The sequence below is a fragment of the Coregonus clupeaformis genome, chromosome 7 (genome assembly GCF_020615455.1).
Source record: "Coregonus clupeaformis isolate EN_2021a chromosome 7, ASM2061545v1, whole genome shotgun sequence".
NCBI classification, from domain to species: Eukaryota; Metazoa; Chordata; class Actinopteri; order Salmoniformes; family Salmonidae; genus Coregonus; species Coregonus clupeaformis.
The window spans coordinates 49,339,025-49,350,297 of record NC_059198.1 but is presented as its reverse complement, the minus strand read 5'-3'; the positions used below and the strand labels follow the sequence as shown (position 1 = coordinate 49,350,297).

Here is an 11,273-nt window from a genome sequence, read left to right as displayed (position 1 = left end):
TGTTGGGAGAGATTAAACAGGTCCAAACCAACACCTTCTGGGAGAGATTAAACAGGTCCAAACCAACTGTTGGGAGAGATTAAACAGGTCCAAACCAACCCCTGCTAGGAGAGATTAAACAGGTCCAAACAAACTGCTAGGAGAGATTAAACAGGTCCAAACAAACCCCTGCTAGGAGAGATTAAACAGGTCCAAACCAATTGTTGGGAGAAATTAAACAGGTCCAAACCAACCCCTGCTAGGAGAGATTAGACAGGTCCAAACCAACTACTGCTATGAGAGATTAAACAGCTCCATACCAACCCCTGCTAGGAGAGATTAGACAGGTCCAAACCAACCCCTGCAAAGAGAGATTAAACAGGTCCAAACCAACCCCTTTTGGGAGAGATTAAACAGGTCCAAACCAACCCCTGCTAAGAGAGAATAAACATGTCCAAACCAACCTCTGCTGGGAGAGATTAAACAGGTCCAAACCAACTGCAAGGATAGATTAAACAGCTCCAAACCAACCCCTGCTGGGAGAGATTAAACAGGTCCAAACCAACCCCTGCTAAGGGAGAATAAACATGTCCAAACCAACCCCTGCTGGGAGAGATTAAACAGGTCCAAACCAACCACAGATATGAGAGATTAAACAGCTCCATACCAACCCCTGCTTAGAGAGATTAAACAGGTCCAAACCAACTGCTGGGAGAGATTTAACAGGTCCAAACCAACCCCTGCTGGGAGAGATTAATCAGGTCCATACCAACCCCTGCTGGGAGAGATGAAGCAGGTCCAAACCAACAATTAGGAGATATTAAACAGGTACAAACCGACCCCTGCTAGGAAAGATTACACAGCTCACAACCGACTGCTGGGAGAGATTAAACAGGTCCAAACCAACCACTTCTAGGAGAGATTAAACAGGTCCAAACCAACCCCTGCTGGGACAGATTAAGCAGGTCCATACCAACCCCTGCTGGGAGAGATTAAGCAGGGCCATACCAACTCCTGCTAGGAGAGATTAAACAGGTCCAAACCAACCCCTGCTCAGAGAGATTAAACAGGTCCAAACCAACCCCTGCTATGAGAGATTAAACAGGTCCAAACCAACACCTTCTGGGAGAGATTAAACAGGACCAAACCAACTGTTGGGAGAGATTAAACAGGTCCAAACCAACCCCTGCTAGGAGAGATTAGACAGGTCCAAACCAACACCTTCTGGGAGAGATTAAACAGGACCAAACCAACTGTTGGGAGAGATTAAACAGGTCCAAACCAACACCTTCTGGGAGAGATTAAACAGGTCCAAACCAACTGTTGGGAGAGATTAAACAGGTCCAAACCAACCCCTGCTAGGAGAGATTAAACAGGCCGAAACCAACTGCTGGGAGAGATTAAACATGTCCAACTCCAATTGTGCTCAGAAGCATTCCCAAACGGCCTCCGACCATCCTCCGCCCCACAAGAAAACAAACCTTGCTCAAAGCCAAAGATGCTCCTCACCACAATTTGAACAAACTAACATCAAACAACCGAGACTGAAGCAGCAACTGCTGCCACTGCCCAAGTCCCATTGGGGTCCAGCCTCTTGGTGTGTTTTACTGACCAGGTCCCATTGGGGCCCAGCCTCTTGGTGTGTTTTACTGACCAGGTCCCATTGGGGACCATCCTCTTGGTGTGTTTTACTGATCAGGTCCCATTGGGGCCCCAGCCTCTTGGTGTGTTTTACTGACCAGGTCCAATTGGGCCCCAGCCTCTTGGTGTGTTTTACTGATCAAGTCCCATTGGGGCCCAGCCTCTTGGTGTGATCAGGTCCCATTGGGCCCCAGCCTCTTGGTGTGTTTCACTGATCAGGTCCCATTGGGGCCCCAGCCTCTTGGTGTGTTTTACTGATCAGGTCCCATTGGGGCCCAGCCTCTTGGTGTGTTTTACTGACCAGGTCCAATTGGGCCCCAGCCTCTTGGTGTGTTTTACTGACCAGGTCCCATTGGGGACCAGCCTCTTGGTGTGTTTTACTGACCAGGTCCCATTGGGGCCAGCCTCTTGGTGTGTTTTACTGACCAGGTCCCATTGGGCCCCAGCCTCTTGGTGTGTTTTACTGACCAGGTCCCATTGGGCCCCAGCCTCTTGGTGTGTTTTACTGACCAGGTCCCATTGGGGTCCAGCCTCTTGGTGTGTTTTACTGACCAGGTCCCATTGGGGCCCCAGCCTCTTGGTGTGTTTTACTGACCAGGTCTGAGACATACTGTCTTCTGTTCTCTATGTAATGGATTGTTTCTGTCACATGTCATTCATCACATACCTTCTGTGGCAGGAACAAAATGATGAAACATTATCACATATCATACATTTTCTTCTGGTATGTTCCTTCCAATAAGCGCTACTATAGTACTGTAAGTATTTCAGACAGACAGACGGAGCTAACAAAACAAGGTCTGAATCTTTAGGGAGAAAAATTAAAAAACTCTGCCTTTGTGCACCTGTAGATGTGGGGGGCTGGCCTGTATGCATTAACCATCTCAGAGTAGGAGTACTGATCTAGGATCAGGTCCCCGCATGTCCATCTAGTCTTATTCACTGTGATCTAACAGGCAAAACTGATCATAAAACAACACTTGGCTGAGACACTTGATACATTCGGCCCACCGGACTCCACTAGTAAGGAAAACTTGGGGCGGCAGGTAGCTTAGTGGGTAAGAGCGTTGTGCCAGTAACCGAAAGGTCGCTGGTTCTAATCCCCGAGCCGACTAGGTGAAAAAATTATGTCGATGTGCCCTTGAGCAAGGCACTTAACCCTAATTGCTCCTGTAAGTCGCTCTGGATAAGAGCGTCTGCTAAATGACGTAAATGTAAATGTTGACAGAAGTCCTTCCCCACAGGCGACAGACGGAGCAGTGTACCAGAAGATTCTACAGAATCCAATAACGGAAACTGCGTGTCCCAAATTACATCATATTCCCTATATAGTGCACTACTTTTGACCAAAGCCCTAGGGATTTGGTGCCATTTGGTAGGCAGACAACAGCTCCAGAAATGCTCTATTCTACATTATGTTCCTCTACTCTGGTGACTCTCAGTTAGCAAATAACTCTCTGCTGTTTAACTAACAGTCAGAAATGGCTCTCTGCTGCTTAACTAACAGTCAGAAATGGCTCTCTGCTGTTTAACTAACAGTCAGAAATGGCTCTCTGCTGCTTAACTAACAGTCAGAAATGGCTCTCTGCTGCTTAACTAACAGTCAGAAATGGCTCTCTGCTGCTTAACTAACAGTCAGAATTGGCTCTCTGCCGCTTAACTAACAGTCAGAAATGGCTCTCTGCCGCTTAACTAACAGTCAGAAATGTCTCTCTGCTGCTTAACTAACAGTCAGAAATGGCTCTCTGCTGCTTAACTAACAGTCAGAAATGGCTCTCTGCTGCTTAACTAACAGTCAGAATTGGCTCTCTGCGCCGCAACTAACAGTCAGAAATGTCTCTCTGCCGCTTAACTAACAGTCAGAAATGGCTCTCTGCTGCTTAACTAACAGTCAGAAATGGCTCTCTGCTGCTTAACTAACAGTCAAAAATGGCTCTCTGCTACTTAACTAACAGTCAGAATTGGCTCTCTGCCGCTTAACTAACAGTCAGAAATGGCTCTCTGCCGCTTAACTAACAGTCAGAAATGGCTCTCTGCCGCTTAACTAACAGTCAGAAATGTCTCTCTGCTGCTTAACTAACAGTCAGAAATTCCTTCTACAGTGTAGCTCAATCAATCTGTCTGTCTCATTCAGCACACCATTCACAACAGACAAACAGGACTCAAGCAAACAGCAAGATATTCAGTATTCAGCGTAGGTTAGTGAAATCACAAGAGGAGCGAGCAATTTAGATTATTTTTTATTCAAAGATTGTTCATTTTGTCTACAGTGTAAAAGGTCATGATTTGATTGATGTTCAAGTCAAAAAGACAAAGGAATGAAATACAAGTATGGTAAAATAACTGGGTGGGAATAATATCAACAGCATCCATACAAAATGAATCTCTATGCTACAATGACACTGTAACCGTCTGACTTCAAACCAGGAAGAAGAAGAAGAAGAATGTACCAATCAGCCATTTTAAAAAGGATCAGTAGGTTGCGTGAAAGTCTTGTCTATCGAAACAAACCTTTTTTTAACAAAAAGGTATGAAATATGTAGTAGAGTCTGTAAAATAACATAAATGGAGGAAATATTAACACTATTCACAAGTCAGGCTATAAAAAAATCAGAACATAGAGATGTGTATCCTAGCTGTATAACATGGTATAGCTATCTCATGATAACAAAACAATCAAGTACTAATAGTTAGTTGATAAAATAAACAACACGCACTGTAATTTTTGTGAACAAACACACACAGTGCATACAGTACATACAGTACATAGAGTGCATACAGTACATACAGTACATACAGTACATAGAGTGCATACAGTGCATACAGTACATACAGTACATAGAGTACATAGAGTACATACAGTACATACAGTACATACAATACATACATTGCATACAGTACATACAGTACATACAGTGCATACAGTACACACATTACACACAGTACATACAGTGCATACAGTACATACAGTGCATACAGGGCATACAGTACATACAATGCATACAATACATACATTGCATACAGTACATACAGTACATACTGTACAGTACATAGTGCATACAGGGCATACAGGGCATACAGTACACACAGTACATACAGTACATACAGCGCATACAGTACATACAGAACATACAGAACATACAGTGTACAACCATAAGAAAATAGACAGCAATAACATTTGGCAAAAGGATATTGACGTATGTATACATTTTATACAGCTATTTTTTTCATCATTTTAATATAATAACACTTTAGCAGTTAGGTCTTGCAATGCACATGTTAGCAGATTTTACTAATCCTGAATTGATATGCATATTTGTCAAAATTTATAATTTAGAAGTGATGATTAAGAACCTATTTGACCAACATTGTGGCAAAATGGATGAGTCACTTCCATGGTGAATTCCTATCTGCTTCAGTAGATAGTGGCATCTGGGTCCAGTTGATTCAAGTTGATTCCAGTTGATTTTCTTCATTTGGGGATTTAGTCCCAAAATATATTAAATAAATGGAGAAACCCAGCAAAGGCCTTTCCAGTCATGGTATTGGGGAGTTTTTACCTGACTGCTGTATTGGCCATGATACAGAGACCGGACAGACAACAACACTAACAGACCTCATACAGTAACCGTACATAATGAGTTAGCATTGCACCTTGATTATTCGATTTTTGATTGGACGGTGAAGAGCTATTCAATTTTTGATTGGACGGTGAAGAGCGTGGATGTCCAATGGGTTTGCCAGACTGCTGATTCAGCGTCATGTGACCTCAGCGAAGGCGATGTGATTCTAAAAAGAGGAAAGATAAAATACAACAGCGATGTAATAAGACTAGTTACCTTGATCATCTAGTTCAACCGCCATATTATTATTATTTTTTTAATCTTTATTTTAACAGGGAAAAACAGACTGAGACCTGGATCTCTTTTACGGCTGTGCCCTGTGTAAACATGTTGACATGTACAGTTTTAGACATACAAACAAGAACATTTCAAACATACAAAACAAAAAAACACAATTCAACAGAAACAATCACAGACAACATCATATTGATCCTCCAATAAAATGGGCAAGGGACACCAGCGTGTCTAACTTAAGTTGGATCTGCAGTTTGTTCCATAAATAAGGTGCATATAGCCCCTGTCTGTGTCAGATGCAGATGCAAGATTCATACGCCATTCAAAAAGTATTCCTAATCACGTTACACAGGACATTTTCATACTTATGAAGGTTTTAGGAAGGCTTCATTAACCCTTGAATGTTGTCGTTTGTTTTAAAATGGGACTGAAGACTGATGCAGTTATTTGTGTCAGTGTTTCTGGGTTAAAAATAATAATAATATGGTGGACTGGGAGGGTGTCATGACCGCCACAGCCTGACTGATGTGGTATAACAGGTTGGTAATGCCTCACATCTACGGCTGTGGCGGACATGACATTTTGTCAAGCAAATAACTGCCTGTCTCATGGTAATTGTTCCGGTAATTAACATAAACACATTGAGCATCTCTTGGCTTCTAAACGTAGCCTACAAGCCACTGACGCAGACCTTTGGAACGTCTACATTTTAAAGTCTAATCAATTCCATTCAATATAGCCAACATCATCACATTAAATCCATTATTTATTTTAGACAGGTCTAAAGAAACATGTTATGAAGAAAATGTAGTCTATTTCAGAAGAACAGAATAGCATACTCTGAGTTGTCCTTATGTTAGGCCCTGATCTGGCTATGCCATGTGGCTGTGGGCTACACTAGTTCATTTAGCAGACAAGATTTGGTTAGAATTCCGTGGCATTATTTTATATTATTTTATAGTATGAAGAATGCAAATGAACAAAGCTGAATAAAATAGAAAGGATATTTCTTCCAAATGATTTGAGGGAGTGCGCATATGCGGCTATTCTGTGTTGAGCGGTTAACAAAGAAACAGTTCCTCCTATATGCTTAATTTACAGCTATTTGTGCAACTTTAGCTGTTATACAAACGTTGGGCTACATGTTTAGATTGTTAATACATTCTAAGGCTGCATGATGCGACTGGTTCGGTGTTTTTTACGCAGGCTGCACACACTTCATCAGTCTCTCATTCACAATTTGACAAGCACTTGATAATGCCTCAAATTTCCCGGCGGCATCCCCTTTGTGTGGCCGTAATGCCCCCTAAAAAAATGCATGTATTTTGCGGCCAGTGGCCGTTGTGCCCTTGAGCTGAGTATAATCATTATAATTCCCTTCTCCCGGCTGCGTGCTCCGAAGCACCTCTCACTCACATAGCTCTCTCAGATACAGTACCAGTCAAAAGTTTGGACACACCTACTCATTCCAGGGTTTTTCTTTATTTTTCCTATTTTCTACATTGTAGAATAATAGTGAAGACATCAAAACTATGAATTAACACATACGGAATCATGTAGTGTTAAACAACTCAAAATATATTTTATATTTGAGATTCTTCAAAGTAGCCACCCTTTGCCTTGATGACAGCTTTGCACACTCTTGGCATTCTCTCAACCAGCTTCATGAGGTAGTCACCTGGAATGCATTTCAATTAACATGTGTGCCTTCTTAAAAGTTAATTTGTGGAATTTCTTTCCTTCTTAATGCGTTTGAGCCAATCAGCTGTGTTGTGACAAGGTAGTGGTGGTATACAGAAGATAGCCCTATTTGGTAAAAGAACAGCTCAAATAAGCAAAGTGAAACGACAGTCCATCATTACTTTAAGACATGAATGTCAGTCAATCTGGAACATTTCAAGAACTTTGAAAATGTCTTAAAGTGCAGTCGAAGAAAACATTATGCGCTATGATGAAACTGGCTCTCATGAGGACCGCCACAGGAAAGGAAGACCCAGAGTTACCTCTGCTGCAGAGGACAAGTTCATTAGAGTTAACTGCACCTCAGATTGCAGCCCAAATAAATGCTTCACAGAGTTCAAGTAACAGACACATCTCAACGTCAACTGTTCAGAGGAGCCTTTATGGTCGAATTGCTGCAAAGAAACCACTACTAAAGGACACCAATAAGAAGAACAGACCGGTGGAAATCTGCCCTTTGGTCTGATGATTTGGTTCCAACCGCTCTGTCTTTGTGAGACGCAGAGTAGGTGAACGAATGATCTCCGCATGTGTGGTTCCCACCGTGAAGCATGGAGGACGTGTGATGGTGTGGGGGTGCTTTGCTGGTGACACTGTCTGTGATTTATTTAGATTTCAAGGCACACTTAACCAGCATGGCTACCACAGCATTCTGCAGCGATACGCCATCCCATCTGGTTTGCGCTTAGTGGGACTACCATGTGTTTTTCAACAGGACAATGACCCAAAACACACCTCCAGGCTGTGTAAGGGCTATTTGACCAAGGAGAGTGATGGAGTACTGCATCAGATGACATGGCCTCCACAATCCCCCGACCTCAACCCAATTGAGATAGTTTGGGATGAGTTGGACCGCAGAGTGAAGGAAAAGCAGCCAACAAGTGCTCAGCATATGTGGGAACTCCTTCTAGACTGTTGGAAAAACATTCCTCATGAAGCTGGTTGAGAGAATGTCATGAGTGTGCAAAACTGTCATCAAGGCAAAGGGTGGCTACTTTGAAGAATCTAAAATAAAATAAAACATTTTGATTTGTTTAACGCTTTTTTGATTACTACATGATTCCATATGTGTTATTTCATTGTTTTGATGTCTTCACTATTATTCTACAATGTAGAAAATAGTGAAAAATTAAGAAAAATCCTGGAATGAGTCGGTGTGTCCAAACTTTTGACTGGTACTGTATCTCAATTCTTATTAGCCAATGCCCTCACAGGCAATCTTGGGTACTTCCCAAAGGCTACAAGTGAAGACAGACACATCGGGGCGTGCGTCCTTATCAAATTCCGAGGCGCATATTGAAGATGTTAGAAGAACTGTCCATATTTGCACAATTCTTCATCAGCCAACAAGATGAGTAGGCCTAACAAACAGCAAAAGCACTAGCCTATGTCAATCTACCTTCCCCCACTGTACAGAAGTTGACCTATTCTATTCCAACCATAGTCTGGGACAGTTGTGGGATGCGATAGAGCCCAAATTAATACAACCACTATCATCAAAAAACCTTTTAAAATCAATGAGGCTGATGCAACAGATCAGAACGTTTAGCTTAATATTTTGACAAACTATTATTTATATTTCAATATTATATATATAATAATAATAATATATATAATATATTAAATTATATTAATAATATTAATTATTAGCACAGTAATGCACACGGCAGTAGGCTATAAGCGCGAATGTTCCAAAATGCAATCAATTAGCGGAAAAACAACATTCTCAAAAGTGACCGCAAATGTCATTATGCATGTAATGCTTTTTTATAAAAGTGCATTTTTATGGTGAAAATTATATTCTTCAAACTTGAAACTCACGCGCCACCTATGTATGCCAGTTAGGCTCTACACCGGTTATAAAGCGGATTAATGTGCTTAATTTTAAGAAGTTATTTGGCCACTTAAGTTGTGATACAAACCTTATCAAAGCATATAGGCCTATGGGCTAGGCTACATGAGGTGTGCGGCTATGATTAGAAAAAGTAGCAAAAAAAGACATGCGCTGTTTCTTGCCTTACTGAACACAAGCTGGGCATCATTCACAAGTGATAATATATAATTCACATGTGATTTTTATTTTATTTTATTTCACCTTTATTTAACCAGGTAAGCCAGTTGAGAACAGGTTCTCATTTACAACTGCGACCTGGCCAAGATAAAGCAAAGCAGTGCAATAAAAACAACACAGAGTTACATATGGGGTAAAAAACATAAAGTCAAAAATACAACAGAAAATATATATACAGTGTGTGCAAATGTAGCAAGTTATGGAGGTAAGGCAATAAATAGGCTATAGTGCAGAATAATTACAATAGTATTAACACTGGAATGCTAGATGTGCAAGAGATTATGTGCAAATTGAGATACTGGGGTGCAAAAGAGCAAAATAAATAACAATATAGGGATTAGGTAGTTGGGTGGGCTAATTTCAGATGGGCTGTGTACAGGTGCAGTCATCGGTAAGGTGCTCTGACAACTGATGCTTAAAGTTATTGAGGGAGATAAGAGTCTCCAGCTTCAGAGATTTTTGCAATTCGTTCCAGTCATTGGCAGCAGAGAACTGGAAGGAATGGCGGCCAAAGGAGGTGTTGGCTTTGGGAATGACCAGTGAGATATACCTGCTGGAGCGCAGACTACGGCTGGGTGCTGCTATGGTGACCAATGAGCTAAGATAAGGCGGGGATTTGCCTAGCAGTGATTTATAGATGGCCTGGAGCCAGTGGGTTTGACGACGAACATGTAGTGAGGACCAGCCAACAAGAGCGTACAGGTCACAGTGGTGGGTAGTGTATGGGGCTTTGGAGACAAAACGGATGGCACTGTGATAGACTACATCCAATTTGCTGAGTAGAGTGTTGGAGGCTATTTTGATAGGCTAATCTTGTCACCCATCAGACTATTGTTGATTTAATATTGTCTTTACATACAGTGAATAATATGTGTGAAATTAGTTTTGATTTAGAATGGACCATTATCATGCACCTGTCCTGAAACAGCAGCAGGGGGAAACACATACATGTCATTTATGCACTTAAATAGCGAATGGAGGACGCTTGTCCCGTGGTTCATTTTCATGCCAGCCAGGTAGGCTATACTCCTGTTGTAAAGAGAAGCAATGTGCTTAATATTAGGAAAGTTGAGAAATAAATATAGCAGGCCTAGCCTATAGAAATCTCTTTTTAATAGAGGCCATCAAAACAGTTTTTTCACACAATTGCATAGCCTATAGAAATGTTGACAACAACATGAGCTCATGACTCATAAATGGCATATTTTATGACTCATGACTCCATAAGAGCGTCTGCTAAATGACGAAAATGTAAATGTGAATGTAAGTGTTTGATTAGATTTTCGAAAACATTTGCATTGACGTGAGAGTGATTAGAGGGACAATAGAGTGCTGAGTACCAGGCAGTTAGCAAGTTTGGTAGGATACTAATGACCATTTAGCAGCATCAGAGCCTGGAGAAGCCTCGTTACCATGACTACATTTACATTTTAGTCATTTAGCAGACACTCTTATCCAGAGAGACTTACAGTTAGTGAATACATATATATTTTTTTATACTGGCCCCCCGTGGGAATCGAGCCCACAACCCTGGCGTTGCTAACGCCATGCTCTATCAACTGAGCTACATCCCTGCCAGCCATTCCCTCCCCTACCCTGGACGAATTGTGCGCCGCCCATGAGTCTCCCGGTCGCGGCCAGCTGCGACAGAGCCTGGATTCGAACCAGGATCTCTAGTGGCACAGTTAGCACTGCTATGCAGTGCCTTAGACCACTGCGCCACTCAGGAGTTACGTGGAAGTTGACAGTGGTCATGACTCGTGACTGCAGGTGTGGCGGCCCTACACAATAACATCCCTACTCACATCGCATAATTCACAGCGCTGCTAACTAACTAGTCGCTATGCAACAGTATGAAGAAATGTTCTTGAGCACCTGAGACATCGAGAACGTTGAGTAACTAACCACTTCTCCCACAGTAAAACCAGCTCTGAAGAGCTTGACGCAGTGGAAAAACAGGGACCCCACATGTCAATACTGTGGTT

The 11,273-nt window shown here is 42.0% G+C and overlaps 1 protein-coding gene across 1 annotated transcript in view; it reads right to left on the bottom strand.

The window, feature by feature from the left end:
• Window positions 1-4,724: 4,724 nt before the first annotated feature.
• Window positions 4,725-11,273, bottom strand: part of LOC121570637 (phospholipid phosphatase-related protein type 5-like) — a 94,082-nt gene continuing 87,533 nt past the window's right edge. Inside the window, exon 6 of the mRNA XM_041882111.2 lies at window positions 4,725-5,409. Within this exon, the coding sequence (XP_041738045.2) occupies window positions 5,380-5,409 (30 nt within the window). The 3' untranslated portion in view covers window positions 4,725-5,379. The remainder of the gene's footprint in view (window positions 5,410-11,273) is intronic.